Below are 16,163 nucleotides of genomic sequence, written 5' to 3' on the forward strand. Positions count from 1 at the left end.
CATAGCATGTCTTGCATTTTGCGAGTCACTGTTGGTGGCTACTACAACCAAAGTTTTATTATTAATACTATTAAGTCAGATTCATGGAGTGCAAAGCTGTTTCTATATACTGACTCCCCCTGAAGGGGGGTTTACGAAGGTCATTATCACTGTGGGAGACATTGGGCCCAGGGGAGAATGTGAGGGACTGAGGGGCAGGAGTCCTGGGTTCAAATTTGACTTTTGGCATCTGTTAGCTGTGTGGTCAGTCATGTCCCTTGACTTCTGAGATTTCCTAATCTGTTAAAAGGGGGTTGCAGTGATGATGATCCCATCCTCATAGGGCTCAGGTAGGAGCTCAGGTGAGAGCTCGACAAGGGTTGGGGGTAGGAGAAAGTGCTTTGCAAACTTACTGGTTCCGTTGGTCCCGTGGTGGGGGCTTACAAGTGCAGACTGCTCTTTCCCCCAGGTCAGGCCAAAGACCCTGATTCCCGACAGCCTTCCCATCTCCCCGTGCCGAGAGCGCCCCTCCAGGCAGACGCCAGCCTTCCAGAAGGCTTCTGTTGTCAGCATCAAAAACCCCAGCCCGGCCCTCCCCACTGCCAACAACACTGTCAGCCAACCTGTGGTGGAGCCTGGCAGCCTCCCCTCCCCTCTGAGTGGGGCCGGCGTTGCCTACGCCATCATCTCCACGTCCCCCAGCAATGCTGCCTCCCCCATCAAGCCCAGCTCTACCACTGCCACCGCTGCCGCCGTCTCCATGGTCAGCGACAGCATCAAGGTCCAGCCTCTCCTCATCAGTGCCGACAACAAAGTGAGTGAGCCCGGGCCTGGGGGACCCCTGCCCGCCCGCTTGGGGAGCTGCGGGGGGGAGGCTTGGGGGGACCACGGGGGGAGGCTTGGGGGCCATGGGGCCGAAGTGCAGAGGGGTCGGGGTGCCCCGAGTCAGCCCCGAATTGGTAGTACTCAAACCCGAACAAGATCTGCCCCATGGTCTAGAAACAGTCTGCCAGATGAAGGCAGCTGAAGGGACTTTCATACCCCTGGGTGCTGGGTCAGAGGTCAGGGATGGGGCCGATTCAGGAGAGGCCTGTATTCCCTCCGTTGCGGCAGTATAGAGACTCCAAGGCCAGAGCTTGGGGTGAGGGGTCGGCCTTGGGCCAGAGATGGGGAGGGCCAAGGACGGACGTCAGCATGGCGCTCTTGTCTCCCGTCCAGGTCATCATTATTCAGCCTCAAGTTCAGACCCAGCCGGAGAGCAAGACAGAGGCACAAGACCCTCCCCAAGAGTCATCTCAGGAAGCTCAAACCTCTAAAAGGAAAAAGGAAGCAGCTCCTGATGCCCAGGAGAGTCCAGAGGTCAGTGGGGCTCCTGTTTTCTGCCTGGGCTGGGTCGGCAGGGCTCCTCCTCTTTCTCCTCTTGGAAGTAAAATTCTGAGCCCCCAAAGGGGATGAACAGACTCGGGCTAGCGAAGCAACTGAAACTTTTATAGGCCCCTACAGAGGCGGGTGTGAAACCTCCAGAGGAGTTTACACACATACAGAAGGGGAAGGGAGTTTTTGTGCTCCAAGTTAGTCCTTCTCCCTTCAGAGTTCCGCTTGATCCAAGCCTTCCAGGTTACAACCTTCCTCATCTGCCCCCTACATGTTTCTCCTAGACGTATTCCCCCGCCCTGGTCATCCACCCCATGTTCAATGATGACGACTAACCCGTTAATGGTTAATATGAGTGAGGGTCATTAAGCAGGTGCTTGCAGCAAGCTCCTGTTCTGTCATTGACCCCTGCCAGTTTTAGCCTGTTTTAGGCCTGCCCCTCTTATCAGAAGCTTTGTGGTTAGACTGTTCTTTGACTTACAAAGTGATTGGTTGGAGATATCACGACAGGATGTTTTACCCCTTATCCTTCTTTGCATGTTTGTGACTATCAAGATTTCTTAGACAGCCATCCCTCCTGGAGTCACCAGGAAAAGAGAGAGGGGGTGGAAGGCAGACGCTGACAAGTTTAGCTACCCTGTAAGGTCCATCCAACTCATGCAAACTGGCAACCTCAAGCAAATGAGGGAATAATTTTTAGAGCATCCTTGCCTGCTTTCCTGGCCTGGAGGCCTCATGTCACAGAATCTCTGTGACTTGGGGACTGATCCCCAGGGTCCCTGTGTCTCCCAGCTTGTTGCCCCGCAGCCAATCTAGGGATGCCCATGTTGGAATTTAGCTAGACTGCTTTCCTCCTTCAAGATCTTCTAGAGTGGAAAGCCTGCCAGTCAGGATCCAGAACAACCAACTTTGACCTTCCCTGTTCTAAGGCCTCTCCCAGTCCAGTTTTCTCCATTCGAGGGCTCCTCCCAGCTCTAACATCCCCTGTTCTAAGCTCCCTCCCAACTCTGACATCCCCTGTTCTAAACCCTCTCACAGCCCTGACACCCCGTTTCCATCTTGCTCTAATATATCAGTTTTATTATATCAAAACTGATTCTCCTCAATGTCTCCCAGACCTGTTGGTCATCACGGATTGGGCAGATGGGGGTGATGAGGAAGGGGGCACCATGTTATCACTGCCTTTATTGTGATCGAGTCTTGCCTCAGGTCTTTTTTCCCTCCTACAACCTGAACCTGTAGGGAAAGTTCCTGAGCCAATTTCCTTTATTTCTTTAAAGTAAATTCTGGTTGATTATTGTGCATTTATACAATTAGTGTAATTACAGCTAATGACATAATTAGTGTAAATTCATTTAATGACTTAAATAGAACTTGCAATTACAACATGGAATAGCCTTGTAAAAATCCTTATGAAAGTTTATTTTTTTCCTGAGGAAATATGTACTGTTGTATATATATGTGCAAAAAAGAGAGAGAAGCAGAGACATAGAAAGATAGAGACAAGAGGGAGACAGAAAGAGAGAGTGAAGAACAAAGAAAAAGAAACCGAGAGACAGATAGTGGCAGATACAGAGAGGAACAGAGAAATAGGAAGAGGGAGAAGGAGAGGGGGGGAAAGGAAGGGAGGGGAGAGAAGAAAAAGAGTGCAGAGAGGAGAGAAGACGGGAGGAGAGGAGAGGAGAGGATGGAAGACAAGAGAAGATGGAGAGAAGGGAGGGAGAGATTGATTGTAGAAAAGACAAAGTCAGTCACATATACATACAGAGTTTGTAGGACAGACAGAAGACAGAGAGGTGAATTGTGATGGGTTGGCTCTATGGATTTGGGAGCAGTTAATGAAGAAATGAATGGAACAGCCCTCCAAAGGCAAGGCTAGGAATATGGCTCCAGGGTCCTGCAGGGAAATGCTCATTTGGAGAGAGCACGTGCCTTTTAGCAGACCTCTCAAGTTTTTGGTGTTGCTGCTCTTCAAGACATTCCAGAAGCCCCCAAATTTGCTCAGACTGTCCTCCCAATGACCCTGTGAGCCAGTTAGCATGATTATCCTTGTCCTCATTGTGTAGAGAAGATCCTGACATTGCAAGAGGCTGAGTTGTTGTGTAGACTAATACAGCAGATTATCCAGAAGTCCCAGGCTATTCCTGAAGCTGGGCAGGCTGACCACACTGTCTAATACCATGATTATCAGACATTTAAGGTGTTTGCAATGCTCTTCAAGGGGCTTTCCTTTTCTTGGTGTGTCTCCTACTTTATATTTTTTGGGCCTCCCCATTAAAGCCTTCTCCACCCATAGGTTCCTTCCATACAGTCTCCTTCCCACTCTTCTGGTTATTCTGAAATTGTTTCCAATTTCTGTATGATTACAAGACTGTCCCAGTGGGTCTGCCTGCCTCCATTCTCTCCCCATTCCGGTCCTTCTTCCCCTCAGATGCCACAGAGATGTTCCTTAAGGTCACGTCTGACCACATTAGTTCCCTGCTTGGTGGCCCCTGTTGCTGCAGGACAATATAGAAACTGCTCTTTGCCATTTAGGTTCTTTTCTATTCTGTTTTTATTCACATCATATGCTGCACTCTCTCATCCCCCACTGCTTCCTTCCCTCCTGTCACCTGTGGATTCCCAGACTGAATGTACAAGCTGGGGGTTAGTGTCAACTTAAGCAAACAAAAACACCCCCAGCACAGGATTCCATCAAACTGATTCTTCTTTGTGTTTCTTCCCCTCAGAAAATCGCCTTCATGGTAGCTCTAGGCTTGGTCACAGCAGAACACTTGGAAGGTAAGATGTCCAAGGGCTTCTCTTCCTTGTCCTGCCTCAATGGTCCAGGCCATGATGGGAGGAACTACCTCTGTTGGGGCTTGGTAGAACGGACAGACTGAGGCCATCCCACCCCTGATTAAGGACCCAGGAGGAGGATTCTTACTCATTAACTAAACCCTACAGTGCAATGCAGTTTGGGAAACATGAAATGCCTACTTGTGTAGAAATCTCTGCTAGGGAGAAAGAGAAAGCTCAGTGGAGCTCAAACCCTGCTCTCTTGGAGATTTCTTTCTAAGAGGGGCATGAAACCTCAATACAGAAACCTCAAACGTACTCTATTGCATACTCATTGCATGGTGGCAGGCTTTGAAGGGACAAATCAAGCATGGGGAATGGTGTGAGCATAGACATGGAGGCCACAGAGACAGGGAGGGGAGCCATGAAGAGAGAAGAGTGGTCACCCCCCATGGCTCTCCCCACCCCCACTACCCATTGAGGGCATTGACGATGATCTTCAAGGGAGAGGGAAAAGCTGGGGGAGCTAATCAGCATTTAGCTGACATCTTTCTGACTTAATTAGACGATTAAAATGGAAGGGGAATATTTGCCCATCAAGCCAAATGCCCCAGAGAACATGAGATATGTTTAGTCATTCCTAAAGGGCAACTGCCCATGAACTCCACAGCCTCACATGGGCACATACCAAGCACAACATAAGGCATGGGAACATGGCCTCCAGGCCAGGGGAAAGGGCAGTGCTCCTGGGGCAGGCCCCAGATCAAGAGTATAGTGCCATAGTCAAGGGAGAACCCATGCAGGGAAATAGCATAGCTTGAGGAGGTTGAGGAAACACATTTAGGTAAGGATATTGGAGCATCAGGATAGACATGGAAGAAGTGTTAGGGAAGCTCAGTGGAGAGACAGAGGGGTCTTTTTTGTGGGAGTGAACCAAAGATGATTTGGGATGAAATCCTGGAACTTGGGAAATGATTATCTTCATTGATTGGAATAGTGATGGCAGACTTCAATCAGTTGGACATTTGCCAGAGATCTCTCTCTGTCTTATTTCTTTCTTTGCGATGAGCTCCTTTTTCCTCCCCTCTTTCTCTCTGATCCTTTCTCTCCTTCCATCTCTCTTTTCTTCCTTCTCTGTTTCCCTCTCTCTGTCTCTTGTTTATTTCTCAGCTAATACACTCTTTGATTTTGATTTTCCTTAATCCTTAATTCTTCCAAATATGTGGAAGAGCCAGGAAGACTTGTTTCTATGCATCTGATGCTCACCAACAAGAAGGGGTAGTTCAAGTAAAAATGATGTGAATCTTGGAGGAAAGAATAATTTTATTTCCCTCAATTATGTGTAAAACCATTTTTCATATTGTTTTTCTTAATTTTGAGTTTTTAATTTTCTCTCCTTCCCCCATTCCTGAGAGAGTAAGCAAACTGATACAGGTTATATATGTGCTAGCATGTAAAACATATTTCCACATTAGCCTTGAGGTGAAAGAAAACAGAACAAAAATGCCATAAAAATTAAGAAAATGAAAATTTTTGCCTTAATCTTCATTTAGACTCCATCAGTTCTCTCTCTCTGGAGGTGGATAGCTTTTTTCATCATGAATCCTTTGGGGATTATCTTGGATCATTGTATTGCTGAGAATAGCCAAATCATTCATAGTTAATCATTACATAATATTGTTGTTATCCTGAACTATTCACTGTTCACTTGGTTCTGTCACTTCACTTTGGGAACTGAAAATAATTTTAAATGAATGTTAAATTTAAAAAAATTAATTGGGGGGAATGCAGCTAGGCAGCTAAGTGGATAGAGCACCAGTCCTGAAATCAAAAGCCATTAAGTTCAAATCTAGCCTCAGGCACTTAACACTTACTTGTTGTGTGGCCCTGGGCAAGTCACTTAATTCCAATTGCCTCCCTAAAAATGTAATTAGGAAATATTGCATGAAGCAAATAAAAGTATATTTTTAACAAAAATAAACTTTCAAAGACACAAAGGCAAATAATTGTGATGTGTGAATTAAGTTATTTAAATAAAATCTGACGTTGATTAAACTTCAGCTGGGTTCCAAGCAACAGGTCATGTTAGACACTAAAGATACAATGAAGTGTGAATGTCAAAACAACAAGGTTCTTTCCTCAAGGAATTTCTATTCCACTGGGTGGGGGGCGGGGAATAGGGAAGGTAAATGTGTAGCACTTGTACCAATAAGTCAACGTAGGACAAGTTGAGAAGGCAGGGAACACTAGCTTCCTAAAGGTGATGCATGAGCTGAGTTGTGAATTGAACTCAGAATTTTAAGAAATGGGAAAAAGAAAGGTGCCTGTTTCAGACATAGGGATGCCCTGTACACTCACCTCAAGGTGAGATAAGGAGTGTGGAGTTTTGAAGAGTGAAAAGATCAGTGTATCTGGCTCATCAACAGAGTAAAAGGAAGTTAGAGCATGAGTTTGATGGAGGAGAGCTTGAAGAAGAAGGAGCAGTGATGACATCTTCATCAGTTGTCAAGGAGAGTGAAGAAAAAAAACACAGAAATCTCTCCAATCTTTGGGAGGAATGAAGTCAGTTGGATTTCAAGGGAATTAGAAGAAAGTAGGCAGTTTAAAAAGTAGATGAGACCAATGTAGACAACTCTAGGAGGTGAGTGGTCAAAGAAAGGAAGGAAATAAGACTTTGGTTGGAAGAGATGATAGATTACAATTTGGGAAGGGAAAGAAAGAAGAACAAACATTATTAAGCATCTACTACATGACAATGCTTCGCAAATATCTCACACATCTCATTTATGGGCCAATGATCCCAAGACCCTTCGTGGTAGATTCAAGAACTGGAAGGTTGTTCTAGGGAGGCCCTAGATTGACCTTGTTGGAGAGGAAGCTGCAGAGGCTAGTTTTAGCCAACTAGAAAGGAAACACTTCCCACCAACTGGAGGTATGCACAATTAGATCGATGTCTTTGTGATGTAGTATGGGGCTTTTTCAACTAGAGATGGCGTGGCTGACTCAAGAATGCTAGAGAGGTGATTCCCACGCCAAGCAAGAGGCTGGTCTGGCTGCCTTCTGAGGACCCATGCATATACTGAGGCTTTGGTGCCCTCTCCCTATAACCTGGTTGCTTTGAAACCACAGGATGTCCTGGGGAATTCTTACTGGACACTGCTTTGTGCTACCTTGGTTATCTAAGGACTCGAGTCACAAAGGAGGTTATGACTGTGTTAAGTGTGGCTGGGGAGGGCAGTGATGCTTGGGGATGATGCCAGCTTATATCACAGGATGGGAATTGGCTATCTGTGCTCTTCCAGAAATTCAGAGTAAGCGGCAGGAAAGAAAGAGGAGGAGTACAGCGAACCCAGCTTACAGTGGCCTCCTGGAGACCGAGGTGAGTGCCTCTGCATGAAGCTTAGGGAGATGTCCACCAAGGGGACATCTTGCATTTGGGAAGGACTCCAGCAGTGTTCTAGAAATAGCTCAGCCCTGGCAGTCACAAGGCTTGAGTTCAGATATTCTCCCTGTCCCCACATCCCACTATCTCTTCAGTCTGGTAGTGTATAGTACCAAGTATACCCTCATTCTTTGTTCTCCTTACAGCTCCTCATGGTGAAGTCTGATAGTCCAGCTTAGAGATACTAGACAGTGCACTGGAATTGAGTCCCAACTCTGATATCATGAGACCTGTGACCTTGGGCCAGTCATAAAACTGCAATTCCTCAGTTTCTCCATGTGTAACAATAGCGCCTCCCCCTCAGGGCTGCTTTTTGGGCCCAAATGAGATCACAAGAGCCCAGCTCTAGAACTGAGAGGGACTGCAGAGGTTATGGAGTCCCACCCTCTCATTCTACAACAGAAGAAATAGTAACATGATCAAGTTACATGACTTGCCCAAAGTCACACACTACTAAAGGAAGTGCCAGGAGGACTCGGAAGTTTCTTTCCCCCCTACACCAGGCACAGCAAATGCACTGGAAGTGGGAGCCAGTTGACATTAACTCTGGCTGCTGAGTCTTGGGGGGGGGGCTCTGAAAAATGAAAGAGGGACTGGGACTTCTTGAAACCTTCAGAATCTCTGTGGCTTGTCCTCTCATCTCTTGGTTTGCCTAAGCCCTTTGCCAGCCAAGATTTTTCTTGTGTGGAGGTAGGAAGATTATTTCTGGAGAAGGGAAGAAACCCCAATTTAGGAACTGGATACAAATTATGGCAGCTTTCTCCCTGGGTGCATCACAGTGGGTGGGAAGCATTGAGCCAGGTAAAGAATGGGGAGGCAGGGAAGAACTTTGGAGGGTGCAATTCTTGGGGGAATCAAGGGTACTCATGCAGGCCTCATCCTCTGCAGCGGAAACGCCTGGCGTCCAATTGCCTAAACAGCCCTTTGTTCCTGTCAGCAAGAGGTAAGTGCCCTGTTCTCTGGTCCCTTCTGCTTGGAGGGAAGGGCCCTGGTGGGGGCCTGTTCTCTGATTAAAATGGTTCAGCTGACAGCACCATGGTCAGCACTCTAGAACCACTGGCAGCACCATGGTTAGCTCCTCAGGACTCCTGGCAGTACCATGGTCAGCTCCTCAGAACCACTGGCAGCACCATGGTCAGCTCTCCAGAACCACTGGCAGCTCCATGGTCAGCTCCTCAGGACTTTTGGCAACATCATACTGAGTTTGAGGGTTTCTTCTAGTTATACCATTAAGTAGTTCAATGAGGACCAAGAATTCTTGGCAAAAAGGGCCATCAGTGTAGTTCTTTCCAGAAGGGCAGCACCTAATTCAGGCCACCTCTGGCAACAGACTCTGGAATGCCCCCCCTTTTGCTGTGGTGTCCCCATACAATTCTTACTTGGCCCAGGCCCGAAGCAGAGGCACCCCTTTCCCTGCCATCCTCTCCCCATGAAGGCCTTGGCCGACCTCCCATAGAGAGCACAGCCCCACTAACTTCCTCATTCTCCACTAATTGTTCTCTGCCCTTCTTCCATGCATTAGCAAATGAGGAGCCCTGCTGGAAGGTACGTGATACCTGATGTGAATCTGCCTTGTGTGAGTGTGTGTGTGTGTGTGTGTGTATGAGAGTATGTGTGAGAGTGTGGATAAGTGTAAGTGCACGAATGACTATGTATCCATGGGTTCATGCATGTGGGGGGTGAGTGTGAGTGGGTGGGTAAGTGTTAAGTGCATGAGTGACTATGTATTCATGGGTTCATGCATGTGTGTGTGTCTGCACTTTTGGGGCTTGGTCTTTAGAAACTGCTGCTCATCTGGTGGGTGGCAGGGGTCTGTTCAGCATTGATTAATGAAAATGCTCAGGGAATAGGGGAAAGCTGACTGTCCACCCCTAGGAATTGTGTGGTTGGAGTCTGGTGACCCGTTAGAATGGAGGTCCCTTTCATCTCTGGGTTTTCTTGTGACTCTGAGACTCCGATTTTATGTCTGAGTGTTTATATTTCTGGTGAATGAAAGCAGGGAACCCTTCATGGATCATCCTCTGTCCTTTCAAGTCTCTGCGGAATGCCTGTACCCATTTCCCTGCCTCAGTACGTTGGCAGTGATCATGGAAAGACTCTCCTATATTCTGGGGACCTTTCAAAGCCTTGGGCTCTGCACTCCAGACACCAATAGTCAGCTTCAGATTGATGGATGGTTGAAGTCCTGGGGTTGAGAGACCTGATTCCTAGACATGGTCTGCCACCAGCTGGCCATTTGATCTTGGACAAGTCCCTTAGGCTCCCTGAGCCATAACTTCCTCTTCTGTTAAGCAAGGGAAATCCCCTTGATGAACATTTAAGTGCCTGGTCATCAAAGGCCACAAAAGGGTGGTGGCTCCTACTGCTAGGGTGCTTGAAAGCTTCCAAGCCCTCACTTCTCACCAGCCAGGACCTGAAGGGTAAAAGTGCTGGGTTGGGAGTCCAAACTCTGCCACTCCTAAATTGGGGTAAGCTATTCCTTGAAGACCTCAGATGGTCCTTAAATTCCCTTCCACCCCTAGGCTGCCCCTCCAGCCTCACCCCATCTTCCTGTGTCTTTCAGAATGAAATCTCCCATGAGGAGGTGTGTGTGATATGTAAGAGAGGCACCGACCTGCAGCCCTGTGGCACCTGCCCAGGGGCCTACCACCTCAGCTGCCTCGACCCCCCACTCAGAACCACACCCAAGGGCGTCTGGGTGTGTCCCAAGTGCCAAGAGAAGGTAGGGCCAGCCGGGGGCAGGATGTGTACGTGGGGGGAGAAATGGGCCTAGGCAGAATTGGGGGAGCTGAGCCTACACAGGGTTAGGGGAGGTCTTAGGCAGAGTTGGGGGAGCTTGAGGCTGGACAGTTGGGAGGGAGGCAGGGAGGGCCTCTTTTCCCCAATAATTCTGGAAGTTAACACTGGGCCAGAGGTGGACACTCACCATCTGGTGCATGCCCAACAGAGAGGGGTGCTAGGAGCAGGGTTCCTGGCCCAATGGGTCCTGGAAGTTCTGGAGATTCTGGATCCTAGCACTGCCATGGAGAGGGGCAGAGTCGGGAACCCGAGCAGCTTTCCACAGATGGAAACTTAGGCTAGCCTTTCCTGGCTTATTGCAAAGGACTCCCTTCTATACCTTCTGGGCTCCATCCCGACCTTTCCTGGCTTATTGCAAAGGACTCCCTTCTATACCTTCTGGGCTCCATCCCGACCTGCCTACTGGCTATTACTATCCTCTCCTATCTCCAGGACTTTGTCCAGGAACACTCTCCCTCCTTTCTCACTTTCTTCTCTCTTGGCTCAGCCCAGGCCCCACCTCCTGGGGCCTCCCCTTTTGCCTCTGCTTCTCTCTCTGTGAGTCTATCCGACAGTGAGTGCCAGGGCTCGTTTTTGTCTTTGTAACCCTGGCACGGGTGCTGCCTGGCAACCCAGTAGGACTGAATGTTTGTAAAAGCTTGTCAGTGTTGGAGCTGTCCAGCATCAGAATTAGAGTCTTGTCCCTACAGACCAGGGCCTCTACTTCCCTGGGAAACTGGGAGGTGGGCAACCAGGACCCAGCTGAAAGGCCCCTCCCTCCTCTCAGCCCTTTTCTCTGTCCCCCTTTAGTGACTTGTAGAGAAGGGGCAGAGAGATATGCTCAACAGCAGGCCCTACGAGACTTCAGCCCCTGGGGGGCATCTTCCCCCAGGGCCAGAGCCCTTCTTTTGGGGGCTGCCCCAAACTCCTGGGCCAGGGAAGCTGGGCTTGTAACGCTGCCCCACAGGCTGCCCTGCTCAGGCCTCTTTTCCCTGGCTCCCTGGGGACCAGGTCCTCAGTCTGCTCCCTCTCTTCTTTCTTTCAGGTGTTGAACAAAGATGAAAATGTGCCCTGGACAGGAATGCTCGCCATTGTTCACTCCTACGTCACCCATAAAACAGGTAGGGGGCTGGCTGGGTCAGGTAACTGAACCTGGTCAGAAAGAAGAGCAATAATTCCCAGATCCAGGGACTGTCGGGCCCCTGCCTCATGCTTCAGTTCCCCCAGGTGCCCCCAGAGGTCTGAGCCCCTCTCCCAGGGGGTGCAGGCAGGAAGCCAGAAGAGCCTGTTGGTCTGCAACCTCCAGGCCTTACGGGTCCCTGGGGGCCATCAAGCTCTTAAGTGGGGGAAGGAACTTGCTCAAGCTCACAGGGCAGAGCCAAGACCGCCACCTCTGAGTTCAGAGCTCCCTCCCTGCCTGATCCCCATTGGGCAGAGGAGGTTCTAAGGCCCACAGATCTGCCTGTGGGCAGAACTCCCTACCCCTTCTTTTCCTTCCCCTCCTTAGGGTTCAGATACTGCATCATGGGTGGCCCCATATTACAGGGAAGAAGACTGACCCTCAGGAGGCAGCAGGGCTGAGATTCAAATTCAGGGCATCTCTTTGCCTAGCATGGGCCACTGTCTCAGACAGAGGGGCCCAGAATCCAATTGCTCCTGGAGGAAAGGGCCTTGGCAGGCTCTGTAGAAAGCACCATCAGCTACCTCATGTGGCCTGGAGTCAGTGCCCTCCCCGCCCTGCACCCTTCCCCACCCTGCGCCCTCCCCCCCTGCGCCTTCCCCTCCCAGCACCCTTCCTGCCCTGCGCCCTCCCCGCCCTGTGCCCTCCCCACCTTGCACCCTCCCCACCCTGCGCCCTCCCGCCCAGCGCCTTCCCCCCCTGCGCCTTCCCCTCTCAGCACCCTCCCCCTCCCAGCACCCTTCCCGCCCTGTGCCCTCCCCACCCTGTGCCCTCCCCGCCTTGCATTCGCTTTGCTGCTCAAAATGAGGAGCCTCCAAGGTCCATTCCTGATGAGTCAGGGTCTCATCCCATCAGTCACATAAAGAGACCAGAAGGATTAGGAGAGGGGCCAATCCCCTCATTTTACAAGGGAGGAAATTGAGGTTCAGAAAGATGGCAGAATGTGCCTGAAAATGCAAGGCCAAACTTGTGCGCCTTCACCAGCCCTGCTCCTGTTTGGGGCCTCTGGGCTGGGCGCGGGAGCTTGGCCCCTTCCCATGACTTGGGGTGTCTCCTGCCAGGCTGTCCTCCTTCCCGAGCCTGTGCCTGACCCTGGGCTTGGGGCGCCCCTCTTGTCTTCTAGTCAAAGAAGAGGAGAAGAGAAAACTCCTAAAGAGAGGAAGCGAGCTGAAGAGTGAGCACAGACAGCTGGAAGAGAAGGATCGACTCCTGAACACAGCCATGAAGGTGAGTCCTCCGGAAGCTGGGGCATTGTGCCCCAGGGAGGCCGCTGGCAGGCCCAGCTCCTGACCAGCCCAGGCCAGGCCCTTACAGCACAGGGATCCCATCCCTTCCACACTTATCCATTTAGCAAACACGTGACGTCCCTGGGTCCGGTGCTAGGAGAGAGGGAAGGTTTAGCCAGGCCCTGTCCTCAGGGAAGGATTACAATTCCAAAAAGCTGAGGGAGCACCTACTGTGTGCCCAGCACCCAAGTCTGGGCTCATGAACCAGGAACCGCTCCTGAGACCTGAGGCAGAGGGTTGGCTGTAAACCCTGAGGATCCCGGAACAGCGCTGCTGCTGCTTCTGGGAGCTTCTTTTCCTTGGTTGAGCCCCATCCCCCCTCCTGTGCCTGGGCAAGTGCTGGGCTTTCCATCTGGTCCATGTCTAACCTGTCTGGAAGTAGTCTCCTCGTCCTGGCAGCCCCTCATCTCTCCCCTGACTTGGAAGTGTGGCTCACCCAAGCTGCCTCTGCCCGCGGCAAACGTTTTAATAGCTCCTGTCCCTAGTGCTCCTTGAAGTTCACAGAAGGCTTTCCCTAACTGACGCCTGGGGATGGGGCGTTGGCAAATTATTCTGTTCTACTGATGAGGAAATCGAGGCACAAGCTGGTTAACTGACTTGCACAGACCATGAAGAAGCAGCAGAGCAAGACCCCGAGCCTAGATCCCCCTCCTTCCCTCCCTCAACCCTTTCCAGAGTGTTTGTGCATGGGCGGGGGTGGCTCTGCCCGTGCCCAGACCACCATTATCGTCAGGGTCTCCTTGCCTTCAGCCAAGGGAGAGCTCCGAGGCCCGTCCCGCCGGGCCCAGCCCGAGGGGCAGAAGGGTGCCGAGTGGGGCCACATCTTCAGCCTCTCTCTGCTCCCTTTGGACAGAAATGCCTGGAGCTCAAGACCAGCTTGCTGGCCCAGCGCAAGGGGGCCCAGTCGTCCCTGGAGCGGCTCCGGGCCCTGCTGCGGCTGATCCGGAACGAGCACATGCTTCAGGTCACCATGACCACCACCACCGCCTCTGCCTCCTCGCTGCTGGCTGTGCCTTGGATCAAGCCGGCCGCCACCTCTGCCACTATGGCCATGCACACAGCCCTCCAGCAGGCCCAGGGGAACAACTGAGGCCCGGCGAGGAGTGGACCCCACGGGGTGAGGGGCGCCCACACAATGACACCCACCTGTCCCAGGTCCCCCTCCTAAGGGGCCAGCTCCTCGGTGGGCCTCTGGTCACTTGGGGCTAGTTGCTTCTGTCCATTGGCCAATATGTCATGATGAATCTTAGATGAAGAAAGGGAAGGTAGAGAGAAAGGAGGGGAGATGGGGAAGAGGGGCAAGAGAGAAAGGGGAGGGAACTAGGAGAGGAGAGGAAACGGAGTAAAAGCAGGAGGGAGGAAGGGAAGGAAGGTGACACAAGGAAAGAAAAGGAGAGAAGGGCCGGCTGATCCTCGGTTGTGGCACTTGGCCGGAGGGGAGAATTTCAAGTACCAGACTTAGTTGATGATCATTAGCAGGATTAGGGGTAGGTTTTAGAGCCCTTTGGGGGAAGGGAAGGCCCATGGACAGTGAGTTGTGCCCTCGACTGAGGCGGCAGCGTCAGGGTGGGAGGGTGTTGGAGTCGGGATGAAGGCCGGTAGTGATTGGACTCTAGCGGAGCTTCCCACTCCTTGCGCAGGCACCCAGAACCCTCCATCAGAAGTCTCCTCCCAGAGAACCGGCATCTACACGGAAGGCAACCCAAAAGCCGGCCACACGCCCACTTAGCTTTTCTAGTGGAATACTGAGACCTCTCTGTGAGTACTTTGTGAAGTGTTGAACAAGCTGTGACTGTCAACCCTTCGTTTTTCAGGTCCCTTTGACTTCTTTTGCTATTGATGTATTTTTCTCCTGGCATTTGGGGGCGTGGTGGAACGTAGACCGGACCTTGGAGCTTTTCGGCAGGATCTGGGGCTTTCAGTCATTTGACTTTGGGGTTGGAGCCTTAGGGGGTTTTTTGGTTGTTGTTTTTCCTTTGAAAGAGCCAATAAATATTCCATTTTTTTCCGTTTCTTGCCAGTATGGACACTATGCCAAAAATACTTTTACATTTTTGTACTGTGTTTTTATTGCAAAGATATTTAATGTGAAGGAAAAAAAAATCGCTGCTCTTTCCCTGCAGGGCCACAGCCGCTCATGGCCCAGAACAAAGGTTGACCTGCCTCTGGGAGAGAGAGGCAGTCCCATTAGAGAGATCCAGAGACTCTTTCTAAGGGGGGTGGGTGGGGCGCAGCAGGGAGGAAGAGGAAGAGGGGCTACTGGCTTGATATTTCAAGGATCTGTAGCAGCCCCGAGCCCTTTGGCCAATAAATGTTGTAGTGACAAGAGCTTACATGAGAAAACTCTAAAGCTCCGGATGTTCCACAAACAAGTATTCCTGAGAGTCCCAGGATCAGCACCGGGGCCAGTGCTCACCAGCTCTCACCTGGCTGTTGCCAATTCTTGTCAGGGCCACCTGCTCAGATGCCCAAGTGGTCTCTGGACGGGTGGCGGGACGAGGGGACGCTGCCTCCGGAGACTCCACGGTGCCGTATCCCATGAGCCACGCCTCCGGCCAGGGGCTTGGTCTCGGCGCATGGGCCCTGCAACCATTTTCACCATTCCGGGAGAAACTGTGCAGAACGTATGATACAGATCTATTTTAATACACTTAACACTGGGTTGAACAAGATTTTTATATTCTTTTATTGACAAAGTGGATTAAAGAAACGCCATTGTTATTGTTGGTGATTGTACGCCAATATTTATATGCATCACAAGGGGGCTTGCAGTAGGACCTTTGGTTCAGATTTCATGGTCTTTTCTTTCGTCTCGGGTGGATCCGGTGGGAACATTAGCAGGCAGGATACAGGCAGCAGCCAGCCCCTGTGCTGCATCCTGGGACTGGCCGTTTGTAGGCTTTGGTTTCCATGTTCATTTTTCTGCTTTGGTTCGATTTTGCAAAAGGGGACTGTCCTGTGGATAGTGCGCATAGAAGGAAAAAAGTGTTTGTCTTAAATATGCTTCTGTAGTTTTAATTCTTTATGATGCATTAAACTCGATTGACGATTTCAGAGGCTCCTGATGGTTTCTGGCTTTCCCAGCCTTGGCGTCGTGGAGGAAGGCAGGGTGGAGGGAGAGGAGCAAAGAGAGAAAGCGGGAATGAGAAATAGAGCTGAACTAGGGAGCCAGGCCCATCTCTGGCTGTGGGAGGCAGGACCACTGAGCTGAGGCACAACACGGCAGCGGATGTTCCCGGTGGCACTAAAGGCTCAAGCTTCTCTTATTAGAAGCTGCCTGCAGCCACGAGCTAAAAACGGGGAGAGCCTGGCTCCCAAGCTGCTCTATTCATGAGACGGACGGGTG

The 16,163-nt window shown here is 50.8% G+C and overlaps 1 protein-coding gene across 4 annotated transcripts in view; it reads left to right on the plus strand.

Moving 5' to 3' along the window:
* PHF21B (PHD finger protein 21B) overlaps positions 1-15,868 on the plus strand; it is a 121,596-nt gene extending 105,728 nt beyond the window's left edge. For 2 of the 4 annotated variants that reach the window (XM_031940953.1, XM_031940954.1), the window contains exons 4-14: positions 449-793; positions 1,198-1,338; positions 4,083-4,134; positions 7,434-7,510; positions 8,462-8,516; positions 9,096-9,118; positions 10,137-10,295; positions 11,397-11,472; positions 12,655-12,758; positions 13,671-13,934; positions 14,458-15,868. In XM_031940953.1, coding sequence (XP_031796813.1) covers positions 449-793; positions 1,198-1,338; positions 4,083-4,134; positions 7,434-7,510; positions 8,462-8,516; positions 9,096-9,118; positions 10,137-10,295; positions 11,397-11,472; positions 12,655-12,758; positions 13,671-13,907 — 1,269 coding nt within the window. In that variant the 3' untranslated portion in view covers positions 13,908-13,934; positions 14,458-15,868. The remainder of the gene's footprint in view (positions 1-448; positions 794-1,197; positions 1,339-4,082; positions 4,135-7,433; positions 7,511-8,461; positions 8,517-9,095; positions 9,119-10,136; positions 10,296-11,396; positions 11,473-12,654; positions 12,759-13,670; positions 13,935-14,457) is intronic. The other 2 variants (XM_003770782.3, XM_031940955.1) reach the window with 2 other exon arrangements.
* The last annotated feature ends 295 nt before the right edge of the window (positions 15,869-16,163 follow it).

The sequence above is a fragment of the Sarcophilus harrisii genome, chromosome 5, assembly GCF_902635505.1.
Source record: "Sarcophilus harrisii chromosome 5, mSarHar1.11, whole genome shotgun sequence".
NCBI classification, from domain to species: domain Eukaryota; kingdom Metazoa; phylum Chordata; class Mammalia; order Dasyuromorphia; family Dasyuridae; genus Sarcophilus; species Sarcophilus harrisii.